Below are 26160 nucleotides of genomic sequence, written 5' to 3'. Positions count from 1 at the left end.
AATGCTATGTTCTCTACATCTAAAATCCACCAAGAGATTCTGGAACACAGTGAGTAAGACAATTGCTACATCAGTGATTACAAGTGGGGAGGCTGATCAACTGAGTTTTAAAGCATTTTACAGAGAGAATCCTCATCTTCAGTGTTTGTGAGAGACAGGGTTTTCATTAAGATTGTTTATAAACCACGAGAACACTCATTTCTCCTGTTTGTCTGTAGGCTCCTTGAGTGGGTCTATTATTTTGGAGGACAAAGCATCAGGGCGGTTTAAAGTCAACTCCTGGAGAAAGTGACCATATTCCAAGAGAATTCAGTGCCCCTCCCCAGCTGGAGTAGAGTCACAGACAGGGGTTGAGGACAGAGTGATACCACTGGAAGGCCCTGGGGGCAGGGAGGGGAGCTTCTGGGGGGTGTTTGGGAGAAGGCTGACAAGCAGAACAAGATCGGGGCCACCCTTGCTCGGCCCTTTCTGCCCAGACAGCTCAGAAGATGAGAAAGTGAAGCCTCCTTCCACTTGGGAGGAGCTGACACATTTTCTATCCTCCCCAAGACTAAGGGGAGCTGAGGGGGCTCTTGGGAGAAGTCAGGGGAGTTCATGGGGAAGCCAGGCTAAGGTCTGTGTCTCTTGCAGGGAAGGGACTTCTGCCAGCTCATGTGAGAGCTGGTCAGGTGGAGCCCAGGCGGGACCTTGGGACTGAAGGGCTAGCTGGTACTGATGACTGCATTCTTGTTCCTGCCTTTTCCCCAACCCTGGAGGAGGTGGTGGCCAGGCAGAATGTAGCCCAGCCCGACTACTGAGTCATGCACTAATTTCCTGGCTTGGAGGACTGAGAAAAGTCTGTATGCCTAGCGGATTGGAAAATTCACTGTTAAACCTAGGTGCCCAGGAAGGAAGAGTTGCTCAGAAGAGTGCAATAAATGTCTATGATTCTTAACCTTTTGGTTTTCTCAATTGTGGACCCGGTTTAAAATACTATGAAACACACTACTCTTCCTTTGCAAAAACACATGCGCCCTCTTCTGGGGAGATCTAGGCAGCAGCAGGGACCGGGAAAAATCCATCCATGGATGCCATTTCTAAATTACACTAATAAATGGATGTGTTCTTGGCTCAGATGGGGTGCAGGTGTGATGCTCCAGTTTTTAATATTAGTTACCTTATAAGCAATGTGCTGGGGCAACATCTTGGTAAACTAGAGTTCATCATTATTTGTAAGCCAGAACAATGAACAGGAAAATCTATGTACCATGAGCGGGAAGGAGGTCAAGGTGTTCATGTTTTTTGTGAGGCCTTGACCTTGATAACAAAGCATCACCAGCCTAGAAGAGGGGGGCATCTCCCCTCGGAACAGGGACTGACTCTTTGAAGGAGGGCCCTCCTTCCATGACGTCACCGTGTCTGCGTATGACATCACCAATGTCCTCGCGCACCCCTGGCCCGCACTCACCACGCCGGCCTCCGGGTTCCGCTTGCGCCCATTGCTGAAGGTGGAGGCCAGCGTAGAGGAGCAGCTCTCGTCGTAGAGCGCGGTCCTGCCGTCGTTGATGGCCGAGTTGATGGAGATGGTCCACATGCTCGATGCGTAGCCGTCGCAGTTGCAGTCATCGTAGCTGCCGCCGTCGCCCGAGGCCCACACGTAGATGCTGCCTTTGCCCCCGCGGCCCTGGGGGTGGGGGACAGAGAGGGATGCGCGGGCTGCATCGGGGTCTGCCTGGCCTCAAACAGTTGAACCTAAGGCCTGGCTTGGTTTCTATCTGTCCTTGAAAACCACTGTCCTTCTGGACAGGCACCCTGAGAATTTTTCTTTTCAGAAAGGAGTCAATATAAAGTCATCTCAATTTACAATTTAATCTGGGAATAACAAGGTGGGAAAGACTGGAAGAATCTCCTCAAAACTGACAAATGGACTGCTTGTTAAACATTGAATATCCTCATGGTAAAAAGCCAAAGTACATGGAAAGGAAAATGAAAAAAAACCAAATCCTTCTGCATGTAATTCTTACATATTCTTTCAGGCATTTTTCAGCAAAAATGCAAATGTACCTGTAAATTTATACTTAGCTATGTAAGATGTAAAAGATATTTATCTATAGCTTCTGTTTTATAGGTATTATGTATATTTTACATAAATTTACACACATATATGTAGATATTTTGAGTATTAAAATACATATTTACTTACAGATTATATATATATGTATATGATACCGATCTCTGGGTTGGGAAGATCCCCTGGAGGAGGGCATGGCAACCCAATCCAGTGTTCTTGCCTGGAGAGTCCCATGGACAGAGGAGCCTGTAGGGCTACAGTCCATGGGGTTGCAAAGAGTCAGACAGTCTTAGCAACTGAGCACGCACACACGCCAGAGGAAAGGAGATGTCTGAATTACCTCCAAGGTCTCCTGCCTCCTGACAATGAGAAGTAACATTTTGATTGCTTCTAATAGGACTTGGAGTTAATTAGCTTGTGACTGGCTGAGTCGATACATCAACAAAGATTGATTCAGCCACTAGCTGAGAAGTGTCCTCAGTGTCTCAGTAAATCTGTCCTGGAAAACTCCATCCAAACAGGCAACCGCCCACAGAAACCAAGACACAGAAGGAACCGTAGCATCCTTACAATGGAGAGGGTGCGAGAGGGTGCAGCCCTCTCAAGCAGACTCAGATTTGGGCTCAGTGTCAAGGATGCCGCCTTTGGAAAGTGAAACAGACAGGAATCAGCATCAGTGAGTGAGGCTACCCATTGGGGAACCTTCCCCTGAACCAGCCCACAGGTGGGCTGCTAGTGAGACAGGCAACCTTTGCTAAAAGGAAACCAATGCTAAAAGCATCCTCACCTTGATGTAGGGAGACTGGTTGTGACTCTAACCTGTAAGGTTTCTCTGTGTTCATGACCCCTTTACGTTTTAGTTTGTAGCCCTGCCCACCAAGAGGAGAGGCCTGTTTCCCGTCCTTGAGTCTGGGTTGGTTGCCTGTCTTGCTTCACCAAACAGGATGTGGTGGGCAGTGGTGCTGGGTCGATTCTAAGCATGAGTCTCAAGGAGCCCAACCCATGTCCACTTTCCCTTAGAGACCATGGGAACCAACCTGAGTTAGCATGCGGCTGATGATAGACAGCCTGGTCAGGTTCACTGCTGCAGTTAACAGTGACCCCACATGGGAGGCCACCCTAGACCAGGTGGTCTGTGGCTCACCCTCCAGTTGACTACAGATGCATGAGTGAGGTTACCTGAGATTCGCCAAGGATGGCCCAGGTTGGCAGAGCAACCCAGCTGACCTGTAGACCCACGATCAGAGTTAAGTGGTTGTTACTTACTGAGTTTGGGGGAAGTTTGTTATGTGACTTTGCTCACTGATACACAGAGAGCAGTATCAGCATGTTTCTGAAGAGTTAGCAGCAAATATTAGTTTTGTTTTGGACTGTAAGACTTAACCCACAGGAATATTTTGATTGCTAGGAATTTTAAACTTCATTTTCCTAAGCTGTTTGTGTGTGTGTGTTTATGAGGGTGATAATAATTATATTCTTGCTTCTAATGATTGGGTATCAGTAGCAAATAGTCCCTGACTTCTGGGCAAGATGGGCCACTAAAGAGAAAGCCCTAGTTCTGGGGGCAGTTGAGTGGGGAAGGGGCATCTATAAGAGGGCTAAGAGCTGACTGTGGGATGGGTCTGTTACTGGCACACCACACTGGCCTGTTAAAACGACACCCCAAGATCCAGTTCTGCCCCCAGCTTCACCTGAACCACAGCTGGGGTGAAACTGAAACAGAACAACTGGGACTCACATTCAAACAATCAGTTGGAGGGTACAAGGGAGAAATGAGGATGATAATCACAGCATACAGTTCTAGGGCACTTGGTGTGAAGCAGGGACTGCTCTGAACACCTCACATTGTTACTCACGGCATCCTTCCAGCCGTCATGTGAGGCAGTACCGTTCATGCCAGCCACACGGAAGACAAAATATGTAAGAGGAAACACAACAAACAAACAAACACACAAAAGAGCTAAGTAGGACTTTGAAATTCTGGGGAGGGACACAGATGAAAATACGACCAATGGAGAGAAAGACAGCATCACAGGGTTGTCGATTTTCCCCAAGTTAACTTACAAATTTAATGTGGTCCTGACAGATGCACTGTATCGTTTGGGACTTAATCAGGCAGATTCTGCCATGCTGGGCAGTTCACTACAGGGAATTTTATCCAGGGAGTAAGTAGTAAAGAAGAACCAAAGTCCCAGTTGGGGTGTGGGGGTCACTCAGAGATTAGGGAGAAGATGGTCCAGGAGCCTGCACTGCTCAGGGTGGGCTGCCTGCTGGGGTTTCCAACCCTTACTCTGAAGCACGTGGTTGGAGGAGACTGGCTGTCTCCCTGCCTTCCATGTTCGTCTGGTTAGGCTGGAATTATCTTCTCTGCCTCTCCTCCGCCTCCGCTCCTTTTTATTTCTCTCGTTTTTTTCTAAGGCAAGTCCATTTAGATGAAATTTAATATGTGGTGCACCTCCACTTTGAGTTCTCTCTTTGTATTAGTCTTTGGAAGTTAGTGGGATTAATCTCTCTTAAAAGATTTCACGAAGTGAGAATTTGTCACCGAGGCTCTATTGAGGGTATTTGACCACTGATGTCCTCACCCAGGGGTGATTTTGTGTCCCAGGGGGCACTTGGCATGGGTGGAGGCATTTGGTGCTCACTGCCAGCATCTAGCGGGTGGAGACCAAGGATGCTAAACTTTTAAAGCAGAGGACAGCCCTCTGCCTCTCCCCCTGCTCCCACCAGGCACAACTAAGAATGAGGGGGACTGAGTGTCAGCAGGGCGGAGGCTGAGTGTTTGCTCTAACCTGTTGGCAAAGGCAGTGGTTTTAAGAGCACAGCCTAAAGCAGCCTTTCACAGAGCCCGAGTCTCTTAAAAGCTCTTATGGATTTTGTAGTTTGCTTTTGGGAGAGTAACAGGAAGGAAGGCTAGGGGTCTCCAACCAGAGGACATGGGCTGCAAGTGTCGGACATTTTTCATCTCTCTCTTAAGCGGCAGGAGGAAACAAAATACTTGTGGCAGACTTTCCCCTTCTCTATACAAAATTAAAAGGTTTCTCTTAAAATTCTGTGTTGCCATGAAGATACCTGGTTCCACCTGAACTTAATTTTTCTCAAACCTTGAGCTAACCAATGGGTTTTAAAGATCTTCACAACCCAGATAATCATCATGGTGTGATCACTCACCTAGCGCCAGACATCCTGGAATGTGAAGTCAAGTGGGCCTTAGGAGGCATCACTATGAACAAAGCTAGTGGAGGTGATAGAATTCCAGTTGAGCTATTTCAAATCCTAAAAGATTATGATGTGAAAGTGCTGCACTCAATATGCCAGCACATTTGGAAAACTCAGCAGTGGCCACAGGACTGGAAAAGGTCAGTTTTCATTCCAGTCCCAAAGAAAGGCAATGCCAAAGAATGCTCAAACTACTGCAAAATTGCACTCATCTCACATGCTAGTCAAGTAATGCTCAAAAGAGAATTTTGAAGCCAAGCTTCAGCAATATGTGAACCGTGAACTTCCAGATGTTCAAGCTGGTTTTAGAAAAGGCAGAGGAACCAGAGATCAAATTGCTGAATCATTTAAAAAGCAAGAGAGTTCCAGAAAAACATCTATTTCTGCTTTATTGACTATGCCAAAGCCTTTGACTCTGTGAATCATAATAAATTGTGGAAAATTCTTAAAGAGATGGGAATACCAGACCACCTGACCTGCCTCTTGAGAAATCTGTATGCAGGTCAGGAAGCAACAGTTAGAACTGGACATGGAACAACAGACTGTTCCCAAATTGGAAAAGGAGTATGTCAAGGATGTATATTGTCACCCTACTTATTTAACTTATCTGTGAGTACATCATGAGAAACGCTGAGCTGGAGAAATCACAAGCTGGAATCAAGATTGCTGGGAGAAATATCAATAACTTCAGATACACAGATGACACCACCCTTATGGTAGAAAGTGAAGAAGAACTAAAGAGCCTCTTGAGGAAAGTGAAAGAGAAGAGTGAAAAAGTTGACTTAAAGATCAACATTCAGAAAACTAAGATCATGATATCCGGTCCCATCGCTTCATGGCAACAGTCTCCAAAATCACTGCAGATGGTGATTGCAGCCATGAAATTAAAAGACGCTTACTCCTTGGAAGGAAAGTTATGACCAACCTAGACAGCATATTAAAAAGCAGAGATGTTAGTTTGTCAACAAAGGTCTGTCTAGTCAAGGCTATGGTTTTTCCAGTGGTCATGTATGGATGTAAGAGTTGGACTATAAAGAAAGCTGAGCGTAGGAGAATTGATGCTTTTGAACTATGCTGTTGGAGAAGACTCTTGAGAGTCCCTTGGACTGCAAGGAGATCCAACCAGTCCATCCTAAAGGAGATCAGTCCTGGATGTTCGTTGGAAGGACTGATATTGAAGCTGAAACTCCAATACTTTGGCCACCTGATGTGAAGAGCTGACTCATAGGAAAAGACCCTGATGCTGGGAAAGATTGAGGGCAGGAGGAGAAGGGGATGACAGAGGATGAGATGGTTGGATAGCATCACTGACCCAATGGACATGGGTTTGGTTGGACTCCAGGAGTTGGTGATGGACAAGGAGGCCTGGTGTGCTGCGGTTCATGGGGTCACAAAGAGTTGGACACGACTGAGCGGCTGAACTGAACTGAACTGAATGAGCTATGTATTTACCCTAGACTCTGTCTTTCTTCAAGTCAGTTCCGCTTAAGACTCAGAACCGATAGGGCTCAACAAACCAGTTTGTTTTACTCATATATTGTTCTCCTAATCTATGTTAATGAAACTATATATCTACTTGGAAACCTGCCTTTCTTCAAGATTCATGTCAGTAGTTTTATGGCCTGGGATGACTCACCTTGTGCCAATGTTATCTCAAAATGCATGTTGTGAGTGAAGGGCCTGGTGCCAGTCTCTGAATTTTGAGACATTCCCTTTCTCTAATTAGCAGACTGCTGGAGAAGGAAGTGGCAACCCACTCCAGTATTCTTGCCTGGAGAATCCCATGGACAGAAGAGCCTGGCGGGCTACAGCCCATGGGATCGCAAAGAGTCAGACACGACTGAGCAACTTCACTCACTCACTTACTCAATAGTCATATAAAAAGTGAAAGTCGCTTAATCATGTCCGACTCTTTGCAATGCCATGGACCATATAGTCCATGGAATCCTCCACTCCAGAATACTGGAGTGGGCAGCCTTTCCCTTCTCCAGGGGATCTTCCCAACCCAGAGATCATACCCAGGTCTCCCACATTACAGGCAGATTCTTTACCAGCTGAGCCATAAGGGAAGCCCAGTAGCTGTAAAACATCTGGCTAAAAACTAGCAGGGGAATACTTTCTTCCCCCTTCTGATGTCTATGTCAGAAACTTTATCTCTTTTATATTTTAATAAAATTTTATTACACAAAAGCTCTGAGCGATCAAGCCTTGTCACTGGCCCCGGCTTGAATTCCCCTCCTCCAGAGACCAAGAATTCCAGCGTCTTTCGCAGCTCAGCAACAACCTTTCACTTTTAATACAAAAATAATGGCACAAATTGCTTACCATTGGCTAACGTGAAGTTCCAGCTCAAGGCTGGTACATTGGCTCTGTGTACTCTCAGCACATCACCTGTGCCAGGAGGTGGAAATCCTGCTCTGAGAGGCTTGGGTCTGAAGTGAGTTGGTCCCTTCATCCTACCCAATACCTAGTGACCTGGAGTAATGGCTGCCCTCCCCCATGCCCCACCTCCCCAGGCCCTGGCCCAGTGGTGGTATCTGCTTGCAGATACTGATGAAGCCAGCCTGATATAGTTTACCTTTTCCTAGACACTTAATTACACTAATTTTTATTTTCCAGTCACCTTGATATCCTAAAGAATATAGATATACTTTAAAAAGTCATTGCATTTGTATTATGAAAATCATATTCTTTGTAGAATGACTGGAATCTAGACTGTGAAGAAGAAAATAAAAATCCTATGTAATCTTCCATGAATAGAAAACCACTGGTAATATTTGGTGGATTCCTGCCAGTTATATATATATATGCAAAGCATAAGAACAGGTTTAAGAATGAAAATGGGATCATAAAATCTATCTATCTCTGTGGCCCTGTTTAAAATGTATTTCTCTCTTACCATTACATTAACATTTCCTCACATAATTAAATACTCTTCTATACCATAAGTTTTTATTAGTCTTCTTAGAAAGCCATTCCATAATTTATTTTCTCTTTTTCTTAGATGTACATAGAAGGCTGTTTTTAAAGTGCTGACATGAACATGAGTCTATATATGTCTTTGTATTTCTATTTATTTCCTCAAGCAGAGTCTTTAAAATACAGAATGTGGGGTGAAAAGTAACAAATGTTTGAAGATTTTTGACCCATGGTGCCATATTATTGGTTTTATAAGGCTTAATAATAACCTATATTTTCACCAGTACTGCGCAAGAACTCAGTATTTAGCCCATCTGGGTCAAGATTTATTATCATTAAAAAAATAGTTTTGCCAACTTAGTGAACAAAAACAAAACTCATTGTTTTGAGTTATTTTTTCACTATCAGTTGAGTTTTTCTTTCTCTACATTTACTGTTCATTTGTATTCTTTATAAATACCTTAGCAAAGCACCATGTCTCCAAATATAATGTCCTATGCTTATCTTTTCTTTCATATCTTTTTTTATTAATTTGTTAGAGCTCTTCCTATATTAGAGAACTTAACCAAATTTTTGTCATCAAATATTGCCTATGTATTTATATACATATGTAGATATACTCTTTTCTTTTGTATTTTGCCTGCATTTTGACTTGCAGAAAATGCAAGGCATTTTTTAATTTTAATTACTTTAATTAGTCTATTTTTTCACACCTATTAAATAACATAAAAATGTATTGATTTACAAGTACTGCTTTTCTGTATTCACAGTTCATAGAAGAATTATATTCAAACTACCCATAAATACCTTTGACATTTGTATGTTTCCTCACAAGATCACTGCTTACTTCTTGGGTCACAGAGCAGTTTTTCTGGGCACATTATTGTACTTTTGAATTGACTGCCAAGTATTTCTAGCTGCCTGCTGTCTGGGCCCATGATAGTGTCCCCTTGTGGTTGGATGGGATCCTGTAAGACATTCTGAACCATTTACTCGTCAATACCAGACCCACAGAGCTCTTCCTTCCCTCTGCATAGTAAGCAGCAATGTTCCAGATGTCAGCTCTGACCTCCAGGAGACTGTGGTGAGCAAAGCCTTCTACTGACTGTGATGGATGAGTCACGGATTGAGTAAAAACCTTTGTGCTTTCAAACCTCTGAACTTTGGGGGCTGTTTGTTACTGCAGCATAAGAGAGCCTCTCCTGATTGATACAGTTGGTCGTGTTCAGTTCCACTTAGTTTATATAGATGTAACATTAAAAAACATACAGCATTTAAAAAAACTCTCTGGGGACTTTCCTGGCGGTCCAGTAGTCAGAACTCTGTGTGTATAGTGTTTGGCGTGAGGGTTCCATCCCTGGTTGGGGAACTAGGATCCTGCATGCTGTACAAAAACATCCTCCCCCCGACAGGAAAAACCCCTCTGTATAATGCAGTCCCTGAAAATTTTATCCTGAGCCATAAGTAACCATTTGTGTAATGTTAGCATAGTTCCTATTTTCACTTTTCCCTAGATGTATATTCTGACTCTTGACAACTTAACCACCTACTGAATTGCTTTTGTTTTTAAAGTGTGAATAAAAGTCTTTTAATTTGAAAAACATTAAGCACCACAAAAATTAGAGTACATAGTATAATGAACCCCCATTTGACAATAACCAGACTTACAGAAATTTTGAAAGGTTTTATGAGTAATATTTATTATTCTTTATTGGGGGTACATATGTGCTTTTGTATGTTTAAAAAGTCCCTCTCTGGCTCAATATCAGGGACTGAACTATATTCCCATGTAGCTGTTTTATGTTTTCATTTTTATTCACTTCCTTTCTGTACATGGAGTGTTGGGGGTGTGGGGTGAAGTCACAGAGTGCTTTAAATGAGGATGACGGATGAGTGGTTCCCTCCTGGGAGCATGGTTAACTTCTGGAGAACAGCAGGCCATACCCACAGGGAGAAGTGGTTGGTTCCACTTTATGTCACTTCAAAATCAGCTGCTGAGACCAGGACTTGGGGGTGACCTCAGAAAGCACGCGTGATTACAAGATGGGAGTTGGGGAAGGAGTGGGAGAAAGGCCAACCAGGGGTGAGCTGATGAGGAGCCCCCCAGGCTCTGGAGACCCCTGAGAACCTTCCCCATGATCTAGGCTATGTGCACGGGGCCTGGGACCACCCCCACAGTGCTAGCAGGTCCCAAGTACAAGCGGCACTGGGAGAGGCCAGCTGGTGATGGGCAGGAAGCCACACCTGGGCAGGTGCAGCCGGACCACTGGATCTCAGAGTGCGTTGTGCTCCATGGGCTCCTCAGAGTTCAGCAGGAGTGGGTGGGGCGTCCGAGTCCCAGGAAAGCCAGACGAGGATGGCACTGTAGCCTCTGCTTATCTCCATCACTCGAGCCTGGGTTTCACTGCGCCTGCGGGTGCCTCTAAATATGGCTTCTCCTGCTGTACGTCCACCTTGGAGGTCAGGCTCCTACGCCATCCTGTCTCTTTCTAGCAGGATCCAGACACACTGTGATGAGCCTTTCTGATGTCATGGGGGCTGTGGAAGGCTGACAATCACATCAATCTGTGAACCCAGTAGTTGGGTTTCTCCTTGGGTGCAGATGATCACGACCGTCAAGAAGGCTTATTTAAGGGGAGTGGTAGCCGCCTTGTTTTGTCCAGAGTTGGGGAGTCCCCAGGAAGTGGGGCTCTCAGTGCTAAAACCCGGAAAGCCTTGAGCAACTAGGGTGGTTGACCACACCACCCGAGGCTGGCTGGCACTTAGGAAAGGTCACTAGAAATTCACCAGCTTTTGCTCCTGTTTCTCCTTCTCAGAAATGAAAGGAGGGATTGTAACTGTGATAAGCATTCCACACAGCAGCAGCTGCCACTCAGGTGGAAACTTCTGTCTGAAACCTTTGTTTCAGAGCCTAAATCAGGGCTCGGGGAGGTGTCACTGTGGCCAGAGGCCCGGCACTTGCACCACCACGTCCACCCGCTGCTCTGATTAAATTTCAGCAGGGTCATCAGGTCTCTCCTTGCTCATCCAGATTAATCACTGTCTCCCTGGGAAGCCTGCCCGCACCCCACTCCCGCTTCGTGTAGGGTGCCTTTAAAGCCAGGGTCTTGCAAGTGACCCCATGTACAATTCCATTCCAAGATCTCGGACCTATGTCCGTGCCCTTTGCAACCCTCCCTGCTATGCTCAGGAAATAAATTATCAATGCTTTGTCTCATCTGGGCCTCAGACATTTTCTGTTGCTTCATCTTTAAATATTCCTAAGGTGTTCCCTCCAATAGCAACCCTGTGGTGTGATTAAAAGAGGTTGGGGTATAGTCATCAGAGCCAAAGATGGGCCAGGGTTGCCCTGGGTACATTTCCTTAAGGTGTGGAAAGAAGTTCATGAGTCAGTTCTCACATTCAAGAGCCTCCAGTGGTCTCTGAATTCCTCTTCTGGTTGTCAGAGTGACGTCACATGCTGTGCCCTGTATCTGCAGGCCTTTGTTCTTCATCAGTCTCTCTGCAAGGGCTACATCCTTTTCTAATCAACAAATGCATCACCTTGTTGGTCCTTTATTACCCAGAGAAAGATGACTCCAAGCTCAACTAGGCTTTGCCCAAGCTGCACTCTGGAGATTGTGGTAGACAGTAGTGGCTGTCGCCCGTATTCCTTCAACCTTATGGCTTCTTGTGCACTGGGGGTCTGCAGATGTCAGCGCAGGCATGTCTTTGTGTAAGGGATTTCTCCCAAGAGGCTGAAGGCTGCTTTGCACACCTGCCTCTGTGGTGAAGGTGCCACTTGGGAACCATCTCAACCACTGACTTTTCTGCCAGCTACCGTGCTGCTAGCTTTAACGTGTGTTCTGCAAAGTTTCCCAGTTTTCCCGTGGGATTAAGCTCCAGTTAATCCCAGCTGGATTCCAGCTTCAGTGGTAGCTGACTCGAAGACAAATCCTTTATTGGCCCCTCTCTTCCTGGATACACCTCCCTGCTCACTCCTGGCATCCCATTCACCTCCCAAAGTAACCACCTGAACTCAGCTGTTGTCTCAGGGTCTGTGTCTGGGTTACCCTGAACTGAGAAGTCAGTTCCTGGCTATCATAATTCAGGGATCTCTGTCTGTCACCTCCTCTCATATGTAATGTGAAGAATGTCTTTACTAGAAATTCAGCACATAGACCTATAAAGAGGAAAGACGGGAAATAGAGGGAGAGAGGTTTCCCTCTCTTCCTTCACGCCTGCTCCTTGCTTCCTCCCTAAAATGTTTACTGAGCAAATTTAGGAAACACTGACTTAAATCCCTAAAGAGCCAGGTAGGTGATGTGTATGTGAGCAGCAGTTATCATATGATTGGGAGTGGTGCTGTGGCAAATGGTACATCCCTGAAAAGTTATCTTATCCTCTGTTTCCTCTTTTTTAAAAAACAATTTTTTATCTATTTGTGCATTTGACCACCCTATGCGGCCTGCAGGATCTCAGTTCCCCAACCAGGGATTGAAGCCACGTCCACTGCAGACCCCCACCAAACCACCGGGTAAGTCCCTCTTCTTGCTTTTCATTGTTACTATATAGGTGAAACAAACCTGTCTGCAAGGTGCTAAAATTCAAAGATAAGCGTCAGAACTGCTTTAGTGGAATAGGTAATTGCCTGACACCTTTGTTTAGGTGCAAGTGAAAGTCGCTCAGTTGTGTCCTACTCTTTGCAACCCCATGGACTATACAGTCCATGAAATTCTCCAGGCCAGAATACTGGAGTGGGTAGCCATTCCCTTCTCCAGGGGATCTTCCCAACCCAGGGATCGGACCCAGGTCTCCTGCATTGCAGGCAGATTCTTTACCAGCTAAGCCACCAGGGAATCTGTTGAGGTAGGGATCATCTTTCAGGGGGTGTTTTCCTTTAGACTGGACCAGACAGCTGAGTAATCGGGAGGAAGGCTCTGCTCATGTGTAATAACCCATTGCTCACACAAGTCTGTAACCTTGTCCAAAAATATTTTTACCTTGAAACGAGGAAAGAGTCTCCCACAGTTTTGAGGGAGATTCAAATGAGAAACTGTGTCTTTTTCACCACTCTCCACTTTGTAAAATATTTACATGCTGTTGTCTGACGATAAGTCATAACAATTTTTTTTCTCTTAAGTTTTGGCGTAGTTGGCATGCTTTGCAGAATGATCACACTTGAAAGAGCCTTTTTAATTGCAGCAGGGGACATCACAGATGGAAGAGAGAGAACTCCCCTGCCCGGTGATGTAAGGGAGCCGTTCAGAAGCTCCTGGAGAATGACAGGAGCCGCCCTGGGAGGTACTCCATTGAGTCCATCTGCATTGTAAATTCTGACCCAAATGTCACCTCCTCTCTGACTCTTGGCCTCTGGGTATCAAAAAAAATTGCTTCTCAGTAAAATCCGTGTCTGATGGGGAGGGGAGTGTGTTCCCCTGGGTCCCTGTGGTCACCTGATCCTGGGCTTGATGGGCAGCCTTCTCTCTCCTTCCACACCGTGAATAACTAAATAAGGAAGTAGCTGTTTATGTGTCAGAAGTCTCACCCTGTAAACTCCTAAGGGTCTGGGCACTGAGATGGGGTAGCAGCATCACTTCCTACCCCACCCCCAGTGCTATCAGTAACCCCCTCTGTATACTGCACCGTGCCACTCCAGTGTCAGGGACCTGTGTGGCGTCTCAGACCTGCTGAGAGTAGGGACAGGGCACCACATCATCCGAGGGCAAGTCTAGTCCTGGGAAAAGACTAAGATGACTTAGACACAATGACGACGTGCCCTGAGGAGTGGGTGCAGTGGAATCAAGGGTGAGTAATCCAGTCCCTCCCAGGGACAGGTGGACACACCTAGCCTGGAGATCCAGTCCCCCACCTTCCAGCCAAGGCCCAGGGATTGGAGCGGAGACAGTCTGTCTCCAGGAGCCCATCTGAATTCTTGAACTACAGAGTCCACAAGCCTAGGGAAACCTGCTGCTTTATGCCTCGGAGTTTGGGGGCAGTTAATTAAGGGTCCGTAATGACCCTGACAAACACTGGTGGTTTGCGGGGCACCTCCCAGGGCCCAACACTTGCATGTCTACCTCACATCTGGTGGTGACCCCAGGAGAAAATGCGCCGTTGTCACTGTTGTACAGGCAGGCACACAGACACTGTGAGGTCAGGTCACTTCGGACACGCAGACCCTGAGCAGCAGACCTGGGGCCTGAACCCAGGGAGACTCTGTCCCAGTGCCTGGCTATGCTAAGTAGCAGGGGACTCTGCCCAGGGATCCCAGAGACCACCTCCTTCCGCTCCCCAGGGGCTGCTGACCTGCGCAGTGACCCCGAGGCTCTGGCTGCCTCCCTTTGAGATACTGCTTTGATCCCTTCTCCGTGGCTCTGTCCGTTCCTGGGCTGATCCCACGGATGGATGGCTGAGTCCAGCCAAAGGAGCTGCTGGCTGCAGCTCCCCTGCTGTGCCCTGAAACCCCCTGGTTTGCACAAAGATCCATTTCTCCCGGGGCTGCTCCCAGCCATGCCTGTGCTGTGGGGGCACTAGTCCAGCCCCTCTGCGGGACCCTTCTTCCCCACCCCTCTTCGCAGGGACCAGGATAGCCTCGCCCTCTGAAGGGCCCCCTTTCCTCCCTTCATCTTTCACAGGCGACTCCTTCAATAAGTCTGCACCTTGAACCCCATTTTGGGGTCTGTTTCTCAAAGGACCTGAGCGACGGCACAAGGTGTCATTTCCCACCTCCACCCCTGCCCTGCCCCTTGTTCCACTCCATCATTACCTCCTCTCCATTCCCCACCCCCAGACACCTCATCCCACGTGGTCCCATTCTGCCCCATTCCCGTGAGGACACAGGAGTGACCTTACCTTGTTCACGCCATCCGCCATCGCTTGGAGCGTGAGCTCCCGGGGTCCGTCCACCGTCTTCCCGTTGTCGGTGGGGCCCCAGCTGGCACTGTAGATGTCGATCAGCTGAGGCATGTGGCTGATGGAGGAAGCCTCGATGATGTCCGTCATGAAGGGCTGGTCCAGCATCCGGATACCTGCGGATGCACAGGGGCAGGGAAGAGCTGTGGGCAGGGCCGGGTTCACAGGAGACAAAGTGGGGATGGGAGCTAGTTCCTGGATGTGGCTGGGGGGTCTGCCACAGGTCCTTGTGTCCTGGAGTCAGTGGGGTGACCCCGAGTCCAGCCTCACACAGTGGGGTGATCGGGGGTCAGGAAGGTACACAGAACCACCCACCCCATCTCCTTGCACCCCACCCACCCCTTTCCTTATGTACCTATTGGGAGGCAATTTTATACCCCTGACAAAGATTGCTAGAATTCCTAAATGAGGCCAGTTTCTAAGCGGAAGCTTGGCCTCCAGGGACTGGGGGCTAATGGAGGACACCTTTCAGAGGAGAAGTAAAGCTACTGTGCATGACAGTGTGGTGGGAGGCAATTGCTCTTAGATATTTGAGGAGAGATTCTAGAGGGCAGAGGGCAGGGATCAGGGGATAGAGGCAGAAGGAGGGTCAGGAAGAGGAACTCTCGGTTGCATCATAACTGTGAAGGGGCTTTGGGACAACAGAAATGTCCAAGGGGTGATTCTAAAGTATATTTGAAATGGGTGCAGAAGACATCCTTTTCTCCCCCGGGTCACCTTTGTAAAGTTTGTGCTACCCAGATGCCTGGAAGGAGTGACTTCCTGCTGGGAGCTTTTCTTTGATTGTGTGATTGTTTGTCTGTGTGTCCAGGGACTCTGGAGGAAGAGGTCCTCCGTTCTCAGGCCTGAGCACCTGGGGAACTGGGGTTCACATCACCCCCCCTCCCTGGGACTGCTTAGAAAAAACCTCTTGGGGGTTCACTGAGCAGCAGCCAAAGGAAAGGGGTTTTGTTCCTTCATCATTACCCTCAGAATGTCGGCTGTTGGAAGCATCTTGTTCTCTGCTCCATACACTGTTTCAAGTCAAGGAGCCTAGAGTGTTGGTGAGTGTTGGTTAATCTTCTCACTGGACCTTGGAGTGATGGCCTGAGCTGTAGACAGGCAGAGCCTGGCTTCCCACAATTCTTACTTGTCCCCAGTGGTCCAAGGACTTTATTACACAAGGGTCAGCCTGAAACGTGGTGTGCGCACCAACTTAAAGAAGGAAGATTCATGTATGTTGGTTACCTATGTCCCTGTCACCACTTCCCAAAATCTACAGACAGTTCCTGAGAACTAACTGCTGATTGTTGAACAAAGTTAGATATCTGCCTTGATTTTCCTTTTCTAGTTGCAGGTAATAGGGTTACTACTTATCTTAAAGCCAATTATAGGATCATCTGGAAAGTATTTCCTAAATACTGTGCCTGGGCTACTTTTTAGTTGATTTTCCCCAAAACAGCGATAACAGGTCCAGACTTTTCCATCTTCTACCCATAAATCAGGTCACCATTTTTGCCAGCGTTAACTAATTATTAGTTAACATTCTTTCTCCTGGAACAAAATCTCCTACAGAATAAGCATAGTCTTTGGTTTGAACTTTCCAGAAGCTAAGTCTTATGGTTCATTTCACTAGGGATAGAAAACCTAAAATTCCACATTTTGCTTTTGGTCCAACTATATTCTGCCCATTAGGAAAAAAAAAAAAGAAAACCTATTCAACAAAGCTGGCCAACAGTTTATGGAATCAATTGAGTAGCACAGCTTCTTCTCCTAAGTCATGTCCACTTTGTGGATGGGGAGACTTTGCAGGGAGACTGGTATTCACTGCCAGGAGAAGACTCAGATGGTCTTGAAGTCATCCAGTGCCCAAATGACCAGCCCTGAGCAGCCTGCCTCCACAGGAAGGAGGGAGAAGTTCAGCTCTGGCCAGAGTGGGCCTGGACTGTCCTCCCTGTATCTTGTCACGGGCTGGGGCCCTTTGCCCTCTCTCGGCAGCTCCTGTCCTCTGCTTCTTTCCCCTCCATCCCACCCCGGCTGCCTTGGTGATGCCCAGAATGCCAGAGCTGTTGTGCGTTCATCTTCTGACTGCTTGGCATCTAGGGAGGCGGGGATGGCCACAGGCTGGGAGCCAAGTTCTCACTCATATTCAGGGGCCAGGCCCCGGGCATTCTTTTAATCTCGTTAAGATTGGGAGGAATGAGGTATGCATGAATTGAATGAGATACATGATTAATGTTTGCAGGCAACAGCAGCATTAGGGGCCAAGACTGAGGCTCAGGGTGACCCAAGGGTTTTTAGGGAGGGACTCTGTCCTGAGTGCTCTAGGAGCTACCGAGTGGGGGCCTGGGGAGTGGAGAGAAACAGGGAAGCCCAGGGAGCCAGGACTCAGCATCCTAGTGTCTGCAAAATGCTCTGCTGGCTGATGCGACATGATGGCAAGATGACAGGCCCACCAGTGTTTCTGTCCCACCGTCAGGACTCGCGGTGTCTCAGTGGTTCCCTCCTCCCTCCCAGAGTCTGAGCCTCTCGCCTGCTGCACTGCTCAATCGCAGTTCTGGCCTCTAGGGCCTCCGCAGCCCAAGGATTTGTGCTAAATCCTTTGCCTGTCCTCTTGTTACAAAAGGCGAGCTTGTATGGAGACCACAGCAGGTGCATAAGTCTACCTGCTTTGTCTTCAAAGGAAGGCAGGTAAGGTCAATGCCACTTGGCCTGGTCCCCTCCTGGGGCCGCTCTGAGGGGCTCCGCAGAAGTGATGCTACAGGACCCACCCTTGAATCATCCCCTGGTTATTCTGCACACTGGCATCATGATCTGCTATTATTGTGCCTGTTTGCTCCTGGTCTGGGTCTCCCCCTTAGACTCAAAGCTGCATGAGGGCAGGTGTCTTGTCTGCGGGCTCATGGCTGCATCCTCCCGCCCTCAGCAGGACTGGCACACAGTAGGCCCCCTGGTCACGACTGCTGAGTCCTGGAAGGGACTGAAGGCAAGAGACAGTATCTCCCAAAAGGCTTGATGCAGTTTGAGCATTTTTAATATTCTCAGAAGTGAATATCTGACAAAATTGCAAGAAATATCAATTGAAGAGTTCATGTCCATTTTTTGGACTTTGTGAATTTTGTATAAGACGTTTTTAATTTTGATTATTTGTCTTGAGCCCTTTGACTGAAGATGCCAAACATTGGTTTAAATGGTAAAACTAAGGAAAGAAATGGGCTGTCTTCTTAAAGAGTTACTTTGATAAGTGTGTTAGTCATTCAGTCGTGTCCAACTTTTTGTGACCCCATGAACTGTAGCCCACCAGACTTCTCTGTTCATGGGATTCTCCAAGCCAGAATACTGGAGTGAGTTGCCACTGCCTTCTCCAGGGGATCTTCCTGACCCAGTTATTGAACCCGGGTCTCTGGCATTGCAGGCAGATTCTTTATTGTCTGAGGCAGCCATGTTTAAAATTTAAAAAAAAATGGAAATTAACTTTTCTCTTCAAAATTTATAAAGTAAATAAGTGCATAAGGAAATGTAAATAATTAAACTTTCAAAAAAATTGAAGTTGGACAGCATCACTGACTTGATGGACATGAGTTTGAGCAAGATCTGGGAGTTGGTGATGGATAGGGAGGCCTGGCATGCTGCAGTCCATGGGGTCGCAAAGAGTTGGACATGACTGAGTGACTGAACTGAAATGAAAGTTTTGAGACAGTGCTAAGACTTTGGGACATCTTAAATGTACAGGTCTGCATGTTACAGAGAATTTACTCTATAGGAGTTGGACTGATTGGCATTTTCCTCCCTTGCTGCCAAGTGTTACCTGGAAGAGGTGGAAACAACTGTGCTCGTGGAAATAGGCAACAGAAGTCAAAGAGAGAGCTCATCTTAAGGCTCGTGGAAATAGGCAACAGAAGTCAAAGAGAGAGCTCATCTTAAGGAGGAAGTTTCTAAGAGTCACACGTGCAAAGGTAGAACAGACTTCCTGTGAGGGAGTGGGGGCATGCAAGTTGTTGATGCATGTTAGTGCAGGGGCCCAGGCTGCTCTGGGTGCTACACTGTTCTACAGTTTACTAGCTGTGTGGTCCCATGTTCAATTATGTTTTGTAAAAGAGGGATAATAATATATAGTAAACATGTTCCTGTTCTGCCAAGTGGTGCTAGTGATAAAGAACCCATCTGCCAATGCAGGAGACCTAAGAGATTCGGGTTTGATCCCTGGTTTGGGAAGATCCCCTGGAGGAGAGCATGGCAATCCATTTCAGTATTCTTGCCTGGAGAATCTCATGGACAGAGGAGCCTGGCAGAAGAGTCCATGGGGTGGTGAAGAGTCATGCAAAGAGTCAGACATCACAGAGTCCTGCAAAAAGTCAGACATGACTGAAACGACTTAGCAGGAACACATATATAAAATATATAATGTATGATAAAGTTGCAAAGAGAGTAAAGTGAGTAACGGTTTTGCATCCTGCCTAACACATTGAAAGAGTCAAAATGTTATTATTATTGTTGTGATCACTATGTAAATGCCAGTGGGTCTTCAGAATAAGGCAACTTTAGAGCCCCTAACAAGGAAATGATAATCTACTCCAGTATTCCTGCCTGGAGAATCCCATGGACCGAGTAGCCTGGCAGGCTACAGTCCATGGGGTCGCAAAAGTCAGACACGACTCTACAGTCTATGGGGTCGCAAGAGTCAGACATGACTTAGCGACTCCTCGAGAGAGAGAGAGAGAGAGCCCCTAAGGGGCTCTTTTTGCTCCATAGGGTCGCAAAAAGTTGGACTCCATTGAAGCAACTTAGCACACGCAGAGCTCCTTTGGGACGTCGTCCCCCCAACTCAACACCTTGAGACTTGCGGTGATCTTGGTTGGCCACCAGGTGGCGCCCCCAGACCCCAGCTCAGAAAGCTCCTGAAAAGATTCTCTAGAGGGTACAGCTCGCTTAGAATGAAAACCAGCCAACTTTTGGAACTGATAGCTCATTTAAAATGAAAACCAGCCGATTTTTGGAATTGATAACCAGGATGAGCAAAATGTTTCCCCAAGTCTGTAAGGTAGCATTCTGCTTCTGCTGGGATTCCTGAGTACCTCTCTAGGGGTTTGTCAGCAAGAATTCCTTCTGCTCCTCTAGGGGAGTCCAGAGGTCCCTGGGATGTCTAGATGCACACAGCCTGGGACTGGACCTGCCTGGCTCTGAGCACTTAGGACCCATAGGAATGGATACAGGGAGTTAAGGGATACAGGGAGTTAATGGATACAGATAGTTAATGGATACTGGGTTAAGGGAGTGGAAAAAGGCGGCTCCTTTGCTCAGGGTCTCTGTGTGGCTGCACTGCCTCCCGCTGGCTCTGGGCTTAGTTTCTGGATTTTCAGAGTGGTGGTGTGAGACTTGTGAGCTGTCGGGGTTCACAGACACCAGTCAGGTTCTGTCTTGGAGGTGCCAGGCTGCACTCGCTCGCCTTGGGGATCAGAGGTCAGTCAGAGGCTGTCACACCCCACCTGGCCCTGCTGGCCCCGTCTGGTGTGAGTTGGGGGGAGGGTCTTTGCCTGGGGCGTGGCCTCTGCCTTGGGGGTGGAGCTCAGCCCATGTGAGCTGCAGGCTGGATGGGCCAGGGGCTTATGGCTGAGGACCCCTACCTCTCCACTGAAGACAGAAGGGGGTTGGTGGTTAAATTCCCAGCCTCCTCCCCTCAGGGAGGGTAATGCTGAGGGGGTGTCCCCACAGTCCCCTGAACCCCAGCTCACCACACACCCTCTGTTGGTCCGTCCTCCCACTATCTTCCTTTCTCTTTCCCTCACTGGCTTCTCAGGGTTGCCTCCTAAATAAATTCCTTGCACTCAGATCCTTGCCTCAGGCTTGCGTTTAAGGAACTCAAACAAAAAGAGCAGGAGAATTAGATACTTTGGGGCTTCCCTGGTGGTTCAGATGGTGAAAGAATCTGCCTGCAATGCAGGAGACCCGGTTCAATCCCTGGGTCAGGAAGATCCCCTGGGGAAGGGAATAGCTACCCACTCCAGTATTCTTGCCTGGAGAATCCCATGGACAGAGGAGACTGGTGAACTACAACCCAATAGGGTTGCAAAGAGTTGAATACAGCTGAGCGACTAACACTCAAATGCTTTAAGAGCACAAACTACAAGAGAGAAAAGAAGCTGATGGAGAAAAGGCCCCAGTGGATCCCCGAATGCCATGAACTAATCGCAAGTTTTAATTTTTGCAGGTAGTAGTTTTAAGAATCCCTTGTTCAAAAACCTGCTTACTGTGGGCATGAAGAAAATTTAAAAACTCTTTGGAAGATCTTACTGTGAGTGAGGAATCGAGGTTTGAAATTTTCCGTTGCCTCCACTCTGGCCTGTAAATAGGAAACTGCCCTTCCCCCCCATTCAGATACCACGCGAGGTGTGAGCCTGGCTTATCAAATATTAATTGGGTGCTATATTTTCCCCTGAGCTCATAGCAGCCTCTGACATTTTGATGCCAGCTTTTTGGAGGCTCACCAAACACAGAGCGTTGAAACCCGAGGGACAAAGCCTCCCTGGTTACATTTCAGAATGCTCTGGATGTATTCTATGAAATTCAGCACCCGACTCAGGCAGCCCGCTTAGCAGACAGTGTTGAAGGAGGCTAATGATGATTTGTATAGGTTGCTCTTGCTTTATTTAGGTCCTTGGAAATGCAAGTGTCAGCACAAAGTATGTTTATGGTTCCATTAAATCACCAGGGAAAAAACAAACAAACAAAAAAACCACATCGAGATGGTTGTAAAAAAAGAAAAACAAGGTTGAATGACTCAGCCTGGATAAATTAAGAACCAAATTTAATGCAAAACTTGGAAAGAATGAGGAGCCACTTCATTCTCTAGCATCTTATCCCCTCATTTGTTTTCTCTCTCCCTTTCTTTTTTAGCAGGGGAAAGGTGTTGCTTTCTAAGTTTCTAGTGACCTGCCACCCTCGGTTTCTGAAGACCCCATAAAGGGGAATTTGTTAAACATCTTTTCTGTAGAGCTTAATAAAAAGATTCTTCTATGTAGAGTATTTTCCCTTAAAAATGAGATGCTTGGTACAAACAAAACAAGCCACCAAAAGCATTTTGAAGAGTTTGGAGTATGTTTACAATAATTTGTGCATTCCTCCTCATTTTCTACCATCTTTGTCTGAGTCCTATTTACATCTTATGGATACGTGGACAAAACTATACTTTGAAAATATAGGGAGCCCTCTTCCACTCTTGGTGGGAATGCAAATTGGTGCAGTCATTATGGAAACAATATAGAAGCTCCTCAAAAAATTAAAACTAGAGTTGCCATATGATTGCACAATCCCACTCCTAGGCATATACCCAGACAAAACTATAAGTTGAAAAGATACAGGTGCCTCAGTGTCCACAGCAGCATTATTCACAATAGCCAAGACATCGAAACAAACCTAAATGTCCACTGAAAGTTGAATGGATAAAGAAGATGTGGTATATACATATATATACACACACATACACATAGAATGGAATACTCCTCAGCCATAAAAAAGAATGAAATAGTGCCTTTTGCAGCAACATGATGGGCCTAGAGGTTATCATGCTAAGTGAAACAAGTCAGAAAGAGAAAGGTAAATGTAACATGGTACCACTTATATGTGCAATCTAAAATATGATAGGAATTAACTTATTTATGAAATAGAATCAGGCTCGCAGATGTAGAGAACAGACTTGTGGTTACTAGGGGGCGGGTGTTGGGAGGGGAAGGACTGGGAGTTCGGGATTAGCAGATGAAACTATTATATATACGATGGATGAACAGCAAGGTCCTACTGTATAGCACAGGGAACTGTATTAAGTGTCTTGTAATAAACCATAATGGAAAAGAATATGAAAAAGAATATTTTTATGTGTGTATATATGTATATGGGCTTCCCTGGTAGCTCTGCTGGTAAAGAACCCGCCTGCAATGCAGGAGACCCTGGTTGGATTCCTGGGTCAGGAAGATCCCCTGGAGAATGGATAGTCTACCCACTTCAGTATTCTTGCCTTTAAAATCCCCATAGACAGAGGAGCCTGGTGGGCTACAGTCCATGAGGTTGCAAAGAGCTGGACATGACTGAGCAACTAAGCGCTCATGCATGTGTGTGCACGCACACACACACACACACACACACACACACACACACACGTATAACCAGTCACTTTGCTGTACATCAGAAATGAACACAACATTGTAAATCAACTATACTTTGATAAATTTTTAAAAAAAGATATTAAGGATACTGATACACAAAGAGTACAGACAGGACAATTCCATTCATATAAAGCTCAAAAACTGGGAATAACCCATGTTTGCTGTTAGAAGTCAGAGTCATGACTGTTCTTGTGTGTATGGGCAGCAACTGAGGGGTGCACAAGGAAGGCTTTGGGGTGCTGGTAATGTTTTGATTCTTGATGGTTACATGTGTGTGGTTGGCTTGTGAAACTTCATTGACCTGTGGGTTTATGATCTGTGTACCTTAAAATTTTTAAAGTTTACTAATATTGCCATATAGGTTAAATTAAAAAAAATTTTTTTTTCATCCTTGCTAAATCCCTGCTCTCTTGCTCTCCTGGGAGTTTTTGCCGGGCCCTGGCCAGGATGGAGACTGGGTGTGATGCCTCCTGGGGATGTTTGGCAGGGATGGGACAGCCTACCTGCGACCTTGGAGCCATAGGCCACGCCGACCCCGCAGATGTTATTGTTGGCAGCCGCAGAGACCTCCCCGGCACATCTTGTCCCGTGGCTGCAGAGAGAAGTGAAGACGGGTCAGACAGAGGGTCAGACGACTTAGGGAAGATTTCTTACATTCTATCAGTTTGATTCTTTTGAGTGGTTCTGTTAGCCTGGAGCCAGTCCAGGCCGCTGCATCTTCTGTCTGTGTCTCTCCTCTCACCCCTTCCACCTCCCAGCCACCCTTGGCTCATTTCTACCGTGAAGAGTCTTCTCAGAACATTTCAACCTTGAAAGGTGATCTCTACTTTAAAATCTGAAGTGTCTTCCTGCAGAAGGCAGTCATAGGCTTTCTGCGAAAACGAAACATGAGATTGACAGATTGGTGCTAGTCGAAATAGCTGACTTTTTTTGAACAGCTGGAATTGTGGGTTAGTGTTTATTTTCAAGGCTGGTTCTGGCCACCAGGCAGTGAATGCTGCCTGTCAGCTGTGGGACAGAGATTATTTACCTTTGTTGGATTCTAGCCTCCTTTAAAGCTTGCTTGTTCAGACGGTAAAGAATCTGCCTGCAATGTGGGACACCTGAGTTCAACCCCTTGGGTGGGAAGATCCCCTGGAGAAGGGAACTGCTACCCACTCCAGTATTCTTGGGCTTCCCTGGTGGCTCAGACGGTAAAGAATCCGTTTGCAATGCAGGAGACTGGGGTTCGATCCCTGAGTTGGGAAGAACCCGTGGAGGAGGGCATGGCAAGCCACCCCAGTATTCTTGTCTGGAGAATTTTGGACAGAGGAGCTTGGTGGGCTACAGTCCATAGGGTCGCAAAAAGTCTGACATGGCTGAACGACTAAGCACAGCGCAGCTCCTTTAAGATATTATACGCTACAGACCTCCACCTTCCTCTGGGAACCAAAAAAGCCCACACTGGCAACGTTTCACATTCAATTTCAAGGGCTCCACAGATACTTTGAGGCTGACCAGATTAAGAACCCTGGACAGTCATTAGATCCATTTTTCTGAAGTTTGTTGGCCTGAAGCTTACAATTCTGAGCAAGTTCTTCTTAGGACTCATGTTCTAGACACTGTCTTACGTCTAAAGGCAGAACAGGCCTCATTGTGAGGGAGTGAGTTCCCCATCACTGAAGGCATGTAAGTCATTTGCTCATGTTAGTGCAGGGGCCCAGGGTGCACTGGGTGCTACATAGTTCTGCAATCGACACCGTAATTTCATTAAGCTTCTCCCTTCTGCTCCTTTTTCCGTTAGACCAAAGGAATCCAAACAGTTCTCCCTCCTGTGAGCACTTCCCCTCCCTGAGCCAGGCTGCCTGGTGGCTGGCTTGGGCCCACGGGATGCAGTGGAGTGCGCAGAGGAGCTTGGGCCACGGACAAGGCCACGAGGGGAGCATGACCGGACAGCACCCCAGGGGAGCCCCTGGAGGTCTTCTTCCTCCAGACCCAGCCAGTCGCCCTGTCAGCAGCACATGGAGAGAGACAGGAGCCCCACCTACGTTAACAGGATGGTGAACAAACAAGCAAGCATTTGTTCTCTTTTAAGCCACTAGGTTTTCGGGCCTTTTGTTAAATGGCAACGGAACCAAGCGTAAGCTTGAAGTCAATCAGAATGTGTGTTTGGACCCCCAGCAGCATCCCAGCTGTGGAGGAGCCTAGTGTTCATGTCCCTGCAAGCCACCAGCCCCAACCCTGCAAGGCCTGGCTAACACTCCAAGAAGAAGCCAGATTTGAAGTTGGCTGAAAAAGCATCTGCGTGGCCCTGGAGGGGATGGTGGTGAGGGCTGCCTGCTTGCTTTTTACACAGCGGGTGCAGGAAGGCACATGGGGAAGGGGCTTATTGGCTGCATAGCCCAGAAAGTCCTGATTTCTGCAGTGTAGACTGGTTGCTACATTTTCCTGGGACACGCAAACCTACCACATCAGTCCATTAAAAGAAATCACATCTTAGGATTGAAATATACAGATTTTCTTTCTCTACATGAGCAAAAGCAAATTCTGCCTCCATGAAGGCTACACATCACAGGGACTCCGAATTCCCTCTGGAAAAAGAATGACTGTGTTGGAGGAGACCTCATCATTGCTGCGGAGGGAGCCCTGCTCTGAGGGATGAGAGGACGACCAGCGCCCTGCCATGGACTGAGGGTGGCATGCTCACTGCCTCTGTGGCCTCACCGCCTCTGCTCCTTGTGGGGGCAGGCACTGCTCCATTTCGCAAATGTACAAGTTGAGTTTCAGCAGACCTGAGCCAGGTCTGAGACTGAGCCTCACCGACACAATGAGACCTGACCCCCCACCACCCTCCCACCCGGAGAGCAAACCTTCTCTGCCCCACAACTGCTCACGGAAACCTGGAGGACAAAACCATGCAAGCTTCCTTGAGCAGACTAAAGACACTGAAGGCTTCCGAGT

The 26160-nt window shown here is 47.1% G+C and overlaps 1 protein-coding gene across 2 annotated transcripts in view; it reads right to left on the bottom strand.

Moving 5' to 3' along the window:
- PCSK2 (proprotein convertase subtilisin/kexin type 2) overlaps positions 1-26160 on the bottom strand; it is a 229676-nt gene that overhangs the window by 12101 nt on the left and 191415 nt on the right. For both annotated transcript variants that reach the window (XM_065919585.1, XM_065919586.1), the window contains 3 exons: positions 23724-23812; positions 15023-15198; positions 1448-1663 (listed from right to left, as the gene is read on the bottom strand). In XM_065919585.1, the coding sequence (XP_065775657.1) occupies positions 1448-1663; positions 15023-15198; positions 23724-23812 (481 nt within the window). The remainder of the gene's footprint in view (positions 1-1447; positions 1664-15022; positions 15199-23723; positions 23813-26160) is intronic.

Source organism: Muntiacus reevesi, chromosome 2, assembly GCF_963930625.1.
Source record: "Muntiacus reevesi chromosome 2, mMunRee1.1, whole genome shotgun sequence".
In the NCBI taxonomy this organism is placed as follows: Eukaryota; Metazoa; Chordata; class Mammalia; order Artiodactyla; family Cervidae; genus Muntiacus; species Muntiacus reevesi.
This window is presented reverse-complemented; position numbering and strand designations above follow the sequence as displayed.